Source organism: Salmo trutta, chromosome 32 (genome assembly GCF_901001165.1).
Source record: "Salmo trutta chromosome 32, fSalTru1.1, whole genome shotgun sequence".
Lineage (NCBI taxonomy): Eukaryota > Metazoa > Chordata > Actinopteri > Salmoniformes > Salmonidae > Salmo > Salmo trutta.
Window position 1 is genome coordinate 890,773 of NC_042988.1, and position 15,257 is coordinate 906,029.

Here is a 15,257-nt window from a genome sequence, read left to right on the forward strand (position 1 = left end):
AAAATCCATATATTAGCCGCGTCATTGTTTAAGCCGCGAGGTTCAAAGCGTGGGAAAAAAGTTGCAGTTTATAGTCCGGAAATTACGGTAGGCCTAATAATCACATGGATGATGTTAAGCCAAGTGATATACAGATAAGTGTTTATTTTGGCAGTTGAGTAAATGAGGGATACAAAAGTATATTGAAAGCAGGTGCTTCCACACAGGTGTGGTTCCTGAGTCAATTAAACAATTAACATCTCATTATGATTAGGGTCATGTATTAAAATGCCCAGTTGCCCATTATTTTTGGCAACCGTGGCTAGAAGAGATCACTGTGACTTTAAAAGAGGGGTCTCAAAGGAGCATAGGGGGTTTAAAGGGTGTGTGTGTCTAAGTCACCAGATCCTAACCCAATTTAACTTTTAGCCTGCGATAGAGTTTTTCTACCACCATCAAAACACCAAATGATAGAATTTATCCAGGAATAATGGTGTTGCATCCCTCCTATAGAGTTCCAGACACCTGTAGAATCTATGCAAGGGACAATGAAGCTGTTCTGGCGGCTCGTGGTGGCCAAATGCCCTATTAAGACACTTTCTGTTGGCGTTTCCTTTATTTTGGCAGTTACCTGTATATAACGTGCATGATGCAGTGGAAATTGTGATCTATATACACTGCTCCAAAAAATAAAGGGAACACTAAAATAACATCCTAGATCTGAATGAATGAAATAATCTTATTAAATACTTTTTTCTTTACATAGTTGAATGTGCTGACAACAAAATCACGCAAAAATAATCAATGGCAATTTATCAACCCATGGAGGTCTGGATTTGGAGTCACACTCAAAATTAAAATGGAAAACCACACTACATGCTGATCCAACTTTGATGTAATGTCCTTAAAACAAGTCAAAATGAGGCTCAGTAGTGTGTGTGGCCTCCACGTGCCTGTATGAACTCCCTACAACGCCTGGGCATGCCATGCTCCTGATGAAGTGGCGGATGGTCTCCTGAGGGATATCCTCCCAGACCTGGACTAAAGCATCCTCCAACTCCTCGATAGCCTGTGGTGCAACGTGGCGTTGGTGGATGGAGCGAGACATGATGTCCCAGATGTCCTCAATTGGATTCAGGTCTGGGGAACGGGCGGGCCAGTCCATAGCATCAATGCCTTCCTCTTGCAGGAACTGCTGACACACTCCAGCCACATTAGGTCTAGCATTGTCTTGCATTAGGAGGAACCCAGGGCCAACTGCACCAGCATATGGTCTCACAAGGGGTCTGAGGATCTCATCTCGGTACCTAATGTCAGTCAGGCTACCTCTGGCGAGCACATGGAGGGCTGTGCGGCCCCCCAAAGAAATGCCACCCCACACCATGACTGACCCACCGCCAAACCGGTCATGCTGGAGGATGTTGCAGGCAGCAGAACGTTCTCCACGGCGTCTCCAGACTCTGTCACGTCTGTCACATGTGCTCAGTGTGAACCTGCTTTCATCTGTGAAGAGCACAGGGCGCCAGTGGAGAATTTGCCAATCTTGGTGTTCTCTGGTAAATGCCAAACGTCCTGCACGGTGTTGGGCTGTAAGCACAACCCCCACCTGTGGACGTCGGGCCCTCATACCACCCTCATGGAGTCTGTTTCTGACCGTTTGAGCAGACACATGCACATTTGTGGCCTGCTGGAGGTCATTTTGCAGGGCTCTGGCAGTGCTCCTCCTGCTCCTCCTTGCACAAAGGAGGAGGTAGCGGTCCTGCTGCTGGGTTGTTGCCCTCCTACGGCCTCCTCCACGTCTCCTGATGTACTGGCTTGTCTCCTGGTAGCGCCTCCATGCTCTGGACACTACGCTGACAGACACAGCAAACCTTCTTGCCACAGCTCGCATTGATGTGCCATCCTGGATGAGCTGCACTACCTGAGCCACTTGTGTGGGTTGTAGACTCCGTCTCATGCTACCACTAGAGTGAAAGCACCGCCAGCATTCAAAAGTGACCAAAACATCAGCCAGGAAGCATAGGAACTGAGATATATATTGTATATATTGTCAGTCAGTGTTGCTTCCTAAGTGGACAGTTTGATTTCACAGAAGTGTGATTGACTTGGAGTTACATTGTGTTGTAAGTGTTCCCTTTATTTTTTTGAACAGTATATTTTAATGGAATTAGCAAAGTCAATTTAGAGTCATGTGGTGCTTTGTTGTGTTGGCCTACCAGCGAAGAAAAGCTGAATAAATTACAGAGCTTGGTAATTTCCAATAAGTAGTATGGGTGGGGCTCTGTCTGTGAGTTTGTTTGAAACATGATATGGTGGTTACCACTTTATTATATATCCCTTAACCATACTCTCATCATGTACACTTTCCACTTCCAATCTGTGAAATGTTGGCTAGAGAGATATCGGAGTGGGCACGTTTAACCATTTATTAGAAAACGTTCACATGTACGCTTTACAATCATTCAACAAGTGTATTGAAAACTAATTAATCTTAAAAATTATAAAATGTTCAATTCCAATACCCTATTTCACTAGTCTAGAACGTCAACTACTTCTAAACAAATATATTTTGTAAATGACCCTGCTATCTTAGATTATCCAAAATGATCGTTGTACAATGCCAAAACTGAACTGTTTCACTCCATTTTTGTTGCTCTGATTGTAAAAATGCTTAGGTTAGCCTAATGTTTTCTTGCTCACCTAATAGGAAAATGTTAATACAGATTGCTACGCTTCAAAAAAATAAAATACATTAAATCCCTACCTGTTGAGTAGTATTTATCTCCCTAGCAGAATGCATCTCACAGCGTTTTTTCCACTTTGAAGTAGGCTAATAGTGAAGTTGGCTCATTGCATGTAATAGAAAAAAAGGACAGCAAATGTGTAGGCCAGATCCACCAGATGTATTTACCTGTGTATGTGGTAGATCTTGTGCGTGTATTGGCCTTTCTCTCCATCCTTTTCATATGGTTCATTTCGAAGCACTTCAATACCCTCTCCTCCTCCAGTGTTATTCTTGCTAGCCTCAGCAACAGAGAACAGCTGGCCGACCTGGTACTGTAAATGAGTGAAGACGTTACATAAGTATGCATGTGTAGCTAATGTAGCCAGCTTCCCACCAGCTTAATCAGTTCACAGCATGAGAAATAAAGACACGGAAGTTGGTATTCGATATGGTAGATGCTGAATTACACTGAACAAAAATGTAACATGCAACAATTTCAAAGATTTTACTGAGTTAGAGTGAACAAGTTAACTGAAATACATTCATTAGGCCCTAATCTATGGATTTCACATGACTGGGAATACAGATATGCATCAGTTGGTCACAGATACCTTAACAAAAAGGTTGGGGTGTGGATCAGAAAACAAGTCAGTATCTGGCATAACCAGCATTTGCTTCATGCAGCGCAACATCTCCTTACTTAACCCTATTTTTTATTGCAGTGTCATGTACACGTTTAAAGTTGTGTTTAAATACAAAACAAAACTGACAATTCAACTTTCATAAGTTACATACCAATAAAATATTTTAATTTATTTTAAAAAGACTAGCCTGCTGGCCTTACTGAGTCGAAAGGAACATTAGTCCGAGCTATTCAGGAGGGATATCACATCTGGCACAAATTGTCGATCTGTTTTTCCTGCAGAGGGGTGCCCTATACCTGTGCCCAGAGGGGAGTAGTTCAAAGTCCGGGTACAGGGGGTGGCTTGGGTCTAAAATGATTGTGAGCCTTGGAGGGCCCTGACCTTAAAGATCTCATCCAGGCCTGCCTGTTTGACTCCAAGTACCTTGCTTGCTGTGGTGATAATCCTTCTCAGCATATTTCTCTGGTTGACAGTGGCATTGCCAAACCAACAAACAATACAAAAACTTAAAATACTCTCAATGAAAGATTTGTAAAACAGAGATTTGTAAAATCTCCTTCGCTTAGGGCTCTATTTTTGGCTGCCATACGCACATTAGTTTGCAATTACATTATGTACAAACAAATTTTCAGCCCTAATGTAAATGCCCCACAGTGCAAGGTAAATGCACCTGTCTAACAACAGCTCACTTGCACTGTCGTGGGAGGGGGCAATATTTGAGATGTGTCCTTAAAAACATGAGCAAAAGTGACAATTTCATGCAGCACTAATGGGAAGTTAAGACTCACAAAAAGCAGGTCTTAGCAGTAATGCAGTTGATGACGGCATGGATTTTGAGAGCAGAAGTGCAGCCTATCCAGCCATGAAGCACAGCGAGTGCCCATTGGAGATCAAAATCAAATCAAATGTATTGTTCACATACACATATTTAGCAATGTTAATGCGGGTGCAGCAAAATGCTTGTGTCCCTAGCTCCAACAGTGCAGTAGTATCTAACAATTCACAACACACAAATCTAAATGTAAAAGAATGGAATTAAGAAATATCTCAATATTAGGACGCGCAATGTCTTAGTGGCAGTAGAATACAGTATGAGTAAAGCCGCATGTAAACATTAAAAGTGACTAGTGTTCCATTATTAAAGTGGATTTTATGCAGGTGAATCTCACATTTAGAACTATTGGATTCCCCCCCCCATTTCATTTAATTAAGAACCAAGCATAGCCTACCCTCCCCTTAATCAAGGCTGGTTTAGCAGCATCATATAGGTGTCTTTTTATCCTGGTCATTAGCCAACTAGCCTATGAACAAATGAGTTTTACCGAGCGTGCTTTGAAATATTTGGAGGTTTTTGTCCTCATGCCTTTTCATTATTCAAAATTGACATACCTGCATACTTCATTTAGCTTGTTTGAGTAGGCTTTCCATCCCTATTTTCAAAGATGGCCCCTCGTCCGATTACCAAAGACACGCACGCACCTCCGAACTATTCAAACCTCAAAGGCAATGATACAATTGACAGGAGCCTAGTTTGTATATAGACGTATGAATGTAATGCATAAAGACATTTAGGCCAACGTGTTCACCCATGCCATGGAAGGAGACAAGAGATTTATGATATCATGCTTCTGACCCGATCCTAATTAGAAAGTGTTGGTTTAAAAAAATTAGTACGAATATTCACCATCCATGGGTTTATTGTGATAAAGTAGGCTGCTACATGGCTCGAATGCAATGCAATTTCATCTGCTATTTCTGGAGTGCAAATATTACATCGGTAAGATGGTTCCATAATGTTTATAACCATTACATTTGCGAGTAGTAAAACGGTGAGTGGACATGTCCCCTTTATATTGGCTCTTTATCCTGCTACTGTGAGAAAAGGGAGACATTACACTGCCTGTAAATGTATTTAGATGTATCCTACTTAAAACATGTTGTAATTTAGTTTTCATTCGAATTATACAGTCTTTTTAGGCTTTATCAATAGCCTAGTGAATTTAAATCTTGCTTTTGACTACATTTGGCATGTCCATGTCCAGACTGCAATTAACAGTAGGCCTAGACCCTATATCAGTGAAAATGCCATAGCCTATTTAACAATGTATGTCCATACTGAAGCAATGCAATTAGAACTACAGCTGAAGTCGGAAGTTTACATAAACCTTAGCCAACTATATTTAAACTCCATTTTTCACAATTCCTGACATATAATCCTAGTAAAAATTCCCTGTCTTAGGGTCAGTTAGGATCACCACTTTATTTTAAGAATGTGAAACGTCCAAATAATAGTAGCGAGAATGATTTATTTCAGCTTTTATTTCTTTCATCACATTCCCAGTGGGTTAGAAGTTTAAATACTCTCAATTAGTATTTGGTAGCATTGCCTTTAAATTGTTTAACTTGGGTCAAACGTTTTGAGTAGCCTTCCAAAAGCTTCCCACAATAAGATGGGTGAATTGTGGCCCATTCCTGCTGACAGAGCTGGTGTAACTGAGTCAGGTTTGTAGGCCGCCTTGCTCGCACACACTTTTTCAGTTCTGCCACTCCAATACCTTGACTATGTTGTCCTTAAGCCATTTTGACACAACTTTGGAAGTATGCTTGGGGTCATTGTCCATTTGGAAGACCCATTTGCAATCATGCTTTAACTTCCTGACGTCTTGAGATGTTGCTTCAGTACATCCTCATAATTTTCCTCCCTCCTGCAGTAAAGCACCCCCACAACATGATGCTGCCACCCAGTGCTTCACGTTGGGATGATGTTCTTCGGCTTGCAAGCCTCCCCCGTTTTCCTCCAAACATAACGATGGTCAATATGGCCAAACAGTTCTATTTTTGTTTCTCCAAAAAGTACGATCTTTGTCCCCATGTGCAGTTGCAAACCGTAGTCTGGCTTTTTTATGCCGGTTTTGGAGCAGTGGCTTCTTCCTTGCTGAGCGACCTTTCAGTTTGTCGATATAGGACTTGTTTTACTGTGGATATAGATACTTCTGTACCCGTTTCCTCCAGCATTTTCACAAGGTCCTTTGCTGTTGTTCTGGGATTGATTTGCACTTTTCGCAACAAAGTCATCTCCAGGAGACAGAACGAGTCTCCTTCCTGAGCGGTATGACGGCTGCGTGGGCCCATAGTGTTTATACTTGCGTACTATTCTTTGTACAGATGAACGTGGTACCTTCAGGTGTTTGGAGATTGCTCCCAAGGATGAACCAGACCTGTGGCGGTCTACAATTTTTTTTCTGAGGACCTGGCTCATTTCCCCATGATGTGAATTATAAGTTAAATAATCTGTCTAAACAATTGTTGGAAAAATTACCTGTCATGCACAAAGTAGATGTCCTAACCGACTTGCCAAAAATATAGTTTGTTAACAAGAAATTTGTGGAGTGGTTGAAAAACGAGTTTTAATGACTCCAACCTAAGTGTATGTAAACTTCCGGCTTCAACTGTATAATAGAGATTCTAGAAACCATCAGCCAATCACACACACACACCATCAAAGCGGAGCAGTCATGAATGACCGATAGCCTTTGTGTTATGTAAGTTGATTGCAGCCTTAAGGAGGAGTGCTGCATTAGTCAGTCCATGTAAACTTCTGACTTCAACTGTATGTGGACTGCAACCAAGTTCAACATATTTTGCAAATATGGAGCAGGCTATTTAACAAACTAGGCTACAATGAACTAACATTCAAATTGGAGTTGAAGACAACGCAATACATAAAAGATCGTAAACATACAACTTGAGTCAACCACATATGTGACTCACCACCTGGATTCGGTCTTATTTAGCAAAATTTGAAATTGTATTTTTTACATTGGATAAAAGTAGAGTCAGAGCTACAAAATGGTATATCATACACTTTAATAATGTTTCCATATCTTGCATTTCTCATCTCATATGTATATAGTGTATTTTATACCATCTACTGCATCTTGAAGATGCCACTCAGTCATTGCTCTTCCATATATTTATGTACAGATGAAGTCGAAAGTTTACAGACACTTAGGTTGGAGCCATTAAAACTCGTTTTTCAACCACTCCACAAATTTCTTGTTAATAAATTAATAGTTTTGGCAAGTCAGTTAGGACATCTACTTTGTGCATGACAAGTAATTTTTTCAACAATAACAGAAAGATTATTTAACTTATAATTCACTGTGTCACAATTCCAGTGGGTCAGAAGTTTACATACACTAAGTTGACTGTGCCTTTAAACAGCTTGGAAAATTCCAGAAAATGATGTCATGGCTTTAGAAACTTCTGATCGGCGAATTTACATCATCTGAGTCAATTGTAGGTGTACCTGTTGATGTATTTCAAGGCCTACCTTCAAAATCAGAGCCTCTTTGCGTGACATCATGGGAAAATCAAAAGAAATCAGCCACAACCTCAGAAAAAAAAATTGTAGACCTCCACAAGTCTGGTTCATCCTTGGGAGCAATTTCCAAACGCCTGAAGGTACCACGTTCATCTGTACAAACAATAGTACGTAAGTATAAACACCATGGGACCACACAGCCGACATACCGCTCAGGAAGGAGGTGCGTTCTGTCTCCTAGAGATGAACGTACATTGGTGCGAAAAGTGCAAATCAATCCCAGAACAGCAAAGGACCTTGTGAAGATGCTGGAGGAAACAGGTATGAAAGTATCTCTATCCACAGTAAAACGAGTCCCATATTGACAAACTGAAAGGCCGCTCAGCAAGGAAGAAGCCACTGCTCCAAAACCGCCATAAAAAAGCCAGACTACGGTTTGCAACAGCACATGGGGACAAAGACCGTACTTTTGGAAAAATGTCCTCTGGTCTGATGAAACAAAAATACAACTGTTTGGCCATAATGACCATCGTTATGATTGGAGGGAAAATGGGTAGGCTTGCAAGCCGAAGAATACCATCCCAACCGTGAAGCACTGGGGTGGCAGCATCATGTTGATGAAGTGCTTTGCACTTCATAAAATAGATGGCATCATGAGGCAGGAAAATGATGTGGATATATTGAAGCAACATCTCAAGACATCATTCAGGAAGTTAAAGCTTGGTCGCAAATGGGTCTTCCAAATGGACAGTGACCCCAAGCATACTTCCAAAGTTGTGTTAAAATGGCTTAAGGACAACATAGTCAAGGTATTGGAATGGCCATCACAAAGTCCTGACCTCAATCCTATAGAAAATGTGTGGGCAGAACTGAAAAAAGCGTGTGCGAGCTTATTATTGTGGGAAGCTTGTGGAAGGCTACCCGAAACATTTGACCCAAGTTAAACAATTTAAAGGCAATGCTACCGAATACTAATTGAGTGTATGTAAACTTCTGACCCACAGGGAATGTGATGAAAGAAACAAAAGCTGAAATAAATCACTCTACTATTATTCTGATTTTAAATGCATTTGGCTAAGGTGTATGTAAACTTCCGACTTCAACTGTACATATTCTTATTCCATTCCTTTACTTACTTTTTGCGTATTGGGTAGTTGTTGTGGAATTGTTAGAATACTTGTTAGATATTACTGCTCTGTCAGAACTAGAAGCACAAGCATTTTGCTACACTCACAATAACATCTGCCAAATGTGTATGTGACCAATGGGAAAGTAATTCTGCTTTTAAAGTTGATCAACTTGTAAACTAACTTTTGGAGAAAACGGCCTTTGAATGTTTCGTATCTTGTGAAGAGCTTTTTGTCTACACCCATTCAGCATCGTTCACACCCTCTTAAGCTTTAGCCCCACCCATCTCATTTCGCCCGCGGAGGGCACACTTCACGCTCTGGCCGATGATCGGATAACATGAAAACAGCCTAACCAGCTCTCCTGGCAACAATTTCATTACGCTTTTTTTGCAGACGTTTACTGACACTGGCCATATTCAATGGGTGTTGTACACACGTCACGTAACTTTCGCTAATGAGCCAGCCAGCTAACGTTAGCTTAAACAACAATGAACAGTGCCAACAATGCCACAGTGCTGGAAGCTAACCAACCAGGTTCAATGTTAGCTAGCTAACATTAGGCTCTCATTAGCTAGCTAACAGTACACTTTAGCTTGAAATGAAACCACTGTCAAAATTAGAAGTGTAATATCTGAAAATGTAGCTAGCTAACGTTAGACTATCTTACCTGTATTACATCATCATGCATGATGGACGCGTCTCCCTGTCAGGAATGCCATACCACGGTTGCCCTTAGTTTGAAGATGTAATCCGGAGACAGGTGTTCTCTCCATCTCTTTAGCTATCATACTAGTTCCACTGATTTCAAAACTTGATCCTCCAGAAAGTGGAGAGCAACACTTCCACTACAAAATAAAAAAAATTAAAAGCCACGTTCGACAGGATACCAACACAGACTGACGAGCTCAAATATACAGAAGCCTTCTAAATGGCAGACCAATCCAAACTCATCTCTTAGCATGTCCAGCGACTCATTATCTCAGCCAATCATGGCTAGTGGGAAGGTTCCTACCTTTTTTCTGTGGCTTAACCAACAAGGCTTGTAATTTAACAATTTTATTCGTATTTACAGATGGCATGCAAGTTTGTTATTTAGACACGTGAAAGTTCACATGTTCGAGAAGGCATTTCTGACCACAAAAAAAAAAACATTGATAAAACACATTTTATTACGTTCAAACGGCTCTCCTGTGAAGTCGTGACTTGCGACATATGGCTAGTTTCCTGAATTGGGTCACATATTTAGCCAAGAAGCACATTCTGATTGGCGAGTGAGGGGCAAGCCTCGACACACCCAAAACTGGTTTATTCATCAAAACCCAGCCCTATCAAATCAAATTGTATTGGTCACATACACATGATTAGCACATGTTATTGTGAGTGTAGCTTAATTCTTGTGCTTCTAGTTCCGACAGTGCAGCAATATCTAACAAGTAATCTAAGCATAAGTTTCCTAAGAACTAGAAGCAAGGTGACCCTCTCTGTCGGCGACATCTTGGTAATTCGCGCCACTGCCAGCAACTTCGCCGGTGAAAATAGCAAAACTATTTAACCCCCCCAAACCTACAGCGCTACCGCTTAGATTTACCACTGCATTAGGTTTGTTAAAATAGAGGCCATAGAGTTCATCAGGCTGTTTGTGGCCTGTGGAATGTTCTTCCACTCTTCAATTGCTGTGTCCTATGATTAAGTGTAGTCTGGCCCAGGAGTGTGAAGGTGAACGGAAAGGCTGGAGCAACGAACCGCCCTTGCTGTCTCTGCCTTGCCGGTTCCCCTCTTTCCACTGGGATTCTCTGCCTCTAACCCTATTACAGGGGCTGAGTCACTGACTTACTGGTGTTCTTCCATGCCGTCCATGGGAGGGGTGCGTCACTTGAGTGGGTTGAGTCACTGACGTGGTCTTCCTGTCTGGGTTGGCGCCCCCCCTTTGGGTTGTGCCATGGCGGACATTTTTGTGGGCTATACTCGGCCTTGTCTTCGGACGGTAAGTTGGTGGTTGTAGACATCCCTCTAGTGGTGTGGGGGCTGTGCTTTGGCAAAGTGGGTGGGGTTATATCCTGCCTGTTTGGCCCTGTCCGGGGGTATCATCGGATGGGGCCACAGTGTCTTCTGATCCCTCCTGTCTCAGCCTCCAGTATTTATGCTGCAGTAGTTTATGTGCAGGGGGGCTAGGGTCAGTCTGTTACATCTGGAGTATTCTCTTGTCTTATCCGGTGTCCTGTGTGAATTTAAATATGCTCTCTCTAATTCTCTCTTTCTCTCTTTCTCTCGGAGGACCTGAGCCCTAGGACCATGCCTCGGGACTACCTGGCATGATGACTCCTTGCTGTCCCCAGTCCACCTGGCCATGCTGCTGCTCCAGTTTCAACTGTTCTGCCTGCAGCTACGGAACCCTGACCTGTTCACCGGACGTGCTTGTTGCACCCTCGACAACTACAATGATTATTATTATTTGACCATGCTGGTCATTTATGAACATTTTAACATCTTGACCATGTTCTGTTATAATATCCACCCGGCACAGCCAGAAGTAGACTGGCCACCCCTCATAGCCTGGTTCCTCTCTAGGTTTCTTCCTAGGTTTTTGGCCTTTCTAGGGAGTTTTTCCTAGGGAGTTTTTCCTAGTCACCGTGCTTCTTTCACATGCATTGCTTGCCGTTTGGGGTTTTAGGCTGGGTTTCTGTACAGCACTTTGAGATTTCAGCTGATGTACGAAGGGATATATAAATACATTAGATTTGATTTGTGTGAAGATGTTGGATATTGGCAGGAACTGGAACACGCTGTCGTACACGGCAATCCAGAGCATCCCAAACATGCTCAAAGGGTGACATGTCTGGTGAGTATACAGGCCATTGAAGAACTGGGACATTTTAAGCTTCTAGGAATTGTGTAGAGATCCTTGCGACATGGGGCTGTGTATTATGTTGAAAAATTAGGTGATTGTGGTGGATAAATAGCATGACAATGGCCCTCAGGATCTCGTCACGGTGTCTGTGCATTCAAATTGCCATCGATAAAATGAAATTGTGTTCATTGTCCGTAGCTTATGCCTGCCCATACCATAACCCCACTGCCACCATGGGGCACTCTGGTCACAACGTTGACATTAGTAAATCACTCGCCCACACGATGTCATCTGCCCAGTACAGTTGAAACCGGGATTCACCCATGAAAAGCACACTTCACCAGCATGCCAGTGGCCATCGAAAGTGAGCATTTGCCCACTGAAGTCGATTATGACGCCAAACTGCAGTCAGGTCAAGACCCTGGCTAGGACGACGAGCATGCAGATGAGATTCCCTGAGACGTTTTCTGACAGTTTGTGCATAAAATTCTTTGGTTGTGCAAACCCACAGTTTCATCAGCTATCCAGGTGGCTGGTCTCAGACGACCCCGCAGGTGAAGAAGATGGATGTGGAGGTCCTGGGCTGGCATGGTTACACGTGGTCTGCGGTTGTGAGACCAGTTGGACGTACTGCCAAATTCTCTAAAACATTGGAGGCCGTGCTTATGGTAGAGAAATTAACATTTAATTCCCTGGCAACAGCTCTGTTGGACATTCGTGCAGTCAGCATGCCAAATGCTCACTCCCTCAAAACATCTGTGGCCTTGTGTTGTGTGACAAAACTGCATCTTTTAGAGGCTTTTTATTGTCCCCAGCACAAGGTGCACCTGTATAATTGTCATGCTGTTTAATCAGATTCTTGATATGCCACACCTGTCAGGTGGATGGATTATCTTGGCAAAGTTGAAATGCTCACTAACAGGGATCTAAACAAATGTGTGCACAAATTTGCGAGAGAACTTTTTGTACCTATGGAAACATTTTGGGATCTTATTTCAGCTCATGAAACATGGACCCAACACTTCACATGTTGCGGTTATATTTTTGTTCAGTTAATGTGTTTGGCTAAACGAATAATTTAAACCATGCTCTTACCTCTTCAACTGAACAGGGCAACAGCACTTGGCTATCAAGAGATGGAGGATAAAGAAAGAGGGGCATACAAGTCAATACAATTGGCTAAGTAGTTATTGTGTTAACATTAAGAGTTTACTCAACTCCACGATATGTTGAGTAAAGTCGGCTATGCGGACCATATAGTATGGTATCATCAGCTCGTGCTATGGTAGATTACATTCCATACGTTAGCATCGCCGCTAGCTAGAACAACCAAGGAGAGGTTCGAAATTGGCTATCCGAAGAGCCGCTATCGCGTTAGCTATCAAGAGACAGTGGCTAGCTAACGTTAGCTATATTTCTGCACTAAGTAACGTCAGCTAGCTAGCTATCACCGATCATTCAACATTTCTGAAAACCTGTCAACGGCTCAAGGAGTGCCACATTGTAGTGATATCTAGCTAGGTATGTCCCACAATTGCGAGTTACATTAGCTAGTCTAATAGACAGCCAGTATTATCGAACACAAACATTGACATAGCTTAACTAACTAGCTGAAGCTGGGAGGCTACACTAGTAGCTAGCAAGCCGCTAACGTTACCTCTAACCAAATCACTGCTTCAAATTCCTCCTTGCATTAGCAATGTTATGCATTAAATAACACATTTGTACATATTGTGCTAACGATTAAGAGTCATGATGGACGCTATGATATAAATAGAATTAGCGTACATAATGTACTTACTATTCCTTTATGAGTACCATCCCGAACGTGGACTGAACTGCTTCTTCTTTAAATTTGTATTTGCGGATCACAACTAAGGCGCATATACCGCCCCCTACAGTACTGTATGGCTCCTTGTACATCGCCGCGGGCCGAACAATGGCTCGCTTGTGGGCGTACTGGCAGCGTATAGCAGCTTTTCGATTGTGCGTAAAGAATTCCGCATAACAAGTTTGTATGAAGGTCTGGTTATTAAATGGGTAAATAGTCTAATCCATATTCACAGATAACGTTAAAAAGTAATATGCTCTAAACCGCTCTGGTGACAAACAAACTTTGCTGCCCTGTTTCCAATCGTCCTCATGGCTGGGTGAACCTATTCAAGTAAGTAAATACTTTTCAAAAATGTTAAAACAAACTATGTATTATTAGCTAACTAGCTACAATGCAGGCTAACTCAAATGAGCTAGCTAGCTTAATCCTAGTAAAAAATATCCTGTCTTAGGTCAGTTAGGATCACTTTATTTTAAGAATGTGAAACGTCCAAATAATAGTAGAGAGAATTATTTATTTCAGCTTTTATTACTTTCATCACATTCCCAGTGGTTCAGAAGTTTACATACACTCAATTAGTATTTGGTAGCAATGCCTTTAAATTGTTTAACTTGGGTCAAACGTTTTGAGTAGCCTTCCACAAGCTTCCCACAATAAGTTGGGTGAATTTTGGCCCATTCCTCCTGACAGAGCTGGTGTAACTGAGTCAGGTTTGTAGGCCTCCTTGCTCGCACACACTTTTTCAGTTCTGCCCACACATTTTCTATAGGATTGAGGTCAGGGCTTTGTGATGGCCAATCCAATACCTTTGTTGTCCTTAAGCCATTTTGCCACAACTTTGGAAGTATGCTTGTGGTCATTGTCCATTTGGAAGATCCATTTGCGACCAAGCTTTAACTTCCTGACTGATGTCTTGAGATGTTGCTTCAATACATCCACGTAATTTTCCTGCCTCATGATGCCATCTATTTTGTGTAGTGCACCAGTCCCTCCTGCAGCAAAGCACCCCCACAACATGATGCTGCCACCCCCATGCTTCACGGTTGGGATGGTGTTCTTCGGCTTGCAAGCGTCCCCAGTTTTCCTCCAAACATAACGATGGTCATTATGGCCAAAAAGTTCTATTTTTGTTTCTTCAGACCAGAGGAAAGTACGATCTTTATCCCCATGTGCAGTTGCAAACTGTCGTCTGGCTTTTTTATGGCGGTTTTGGAGCAGTGGCTTTTTTTCTTGCTGAGCGGCCTTTCAGGTTATGTCGATATATGACTCGTTTTACTGTGGATATAGATACTTTTGTACCTGTTTCCTCCAGCATCTTCACAAGGTCCTTTGCTGTTGTTCTGGGATTTATTTGCACTTTTTGCACAAGTGCGTTCATCTCTAGGAGACAGAACACGTCTCCTTCCTGAGCTGTATGACTGCTGCGTGGTCCCATGGTGTTTATACTTGCGTACTATTGTTTGTACAGATGAACGTGGTACCTTCAGGCATTTGGGAATTGCTTCGAAGGTTGAGCCAGACTTGTGGAGGTCTACAATTTTGTTTCTGAGGTCTTGGCTGATTTCTTTTGATTTTCCCATGATGTCAAGAAAAGAGGCACTGAGTTTGAAGGTAGGCCTTGAAATACATCCACAGGTACACCTCAAATTGACTCAAATGATGTAAGTTAGCCTATCAGAAGCTTCTAAAGCCATGACATCCTTTCTGGAATTTTCCAAGCTGTTTAAAGGCACATTCAACTTAGTGTATGTAAACTTCTAACCCACTGGATTT

The 15,257-nt window shown here is 42.2% G+C and overlaps 1 protein-coding gene across 2 annotated transcripts in view; it reads right to left on the reverse strand.

Moving 5' to 3' along the window:
- The window catches only part of pitpnbl (phosphatidylinositol transfer protein, beta, like), a 77,015-nt gene extending 63,433 nt beyond the window's left edge, over positions 1-13,582 (reverse strand). The window contains exons 1-3 of one of the 2 annotated variants that reach the window (XM_029726960.1): positions 13,452-13,582; positions 12,746-12,776; positions 2,891-3,036 (exon numbers count right to left, since the gene is read on the reverse strand). In XM_029726960.1, coding sequence (XP_029582820.1) covers positions 2,891-3,036; positions 12,746-12,776; positions 13,452-13,573 — 299 coding nt within the window. In that variant the 5' untranslated portion in view covers positions 13,574-13,582. Of the gene's footprint in view, positions 1-2,890; positions 3,037-9,469; positions 9,502-12,745; positions 12,777-13,451 lie in introns of those variants that run through there. The other variant, XM_029726961.1, reaches the window with a different exon arrangement.
- Positions 13,583-15,257: the final 1,675 nt, after the last annotated feature.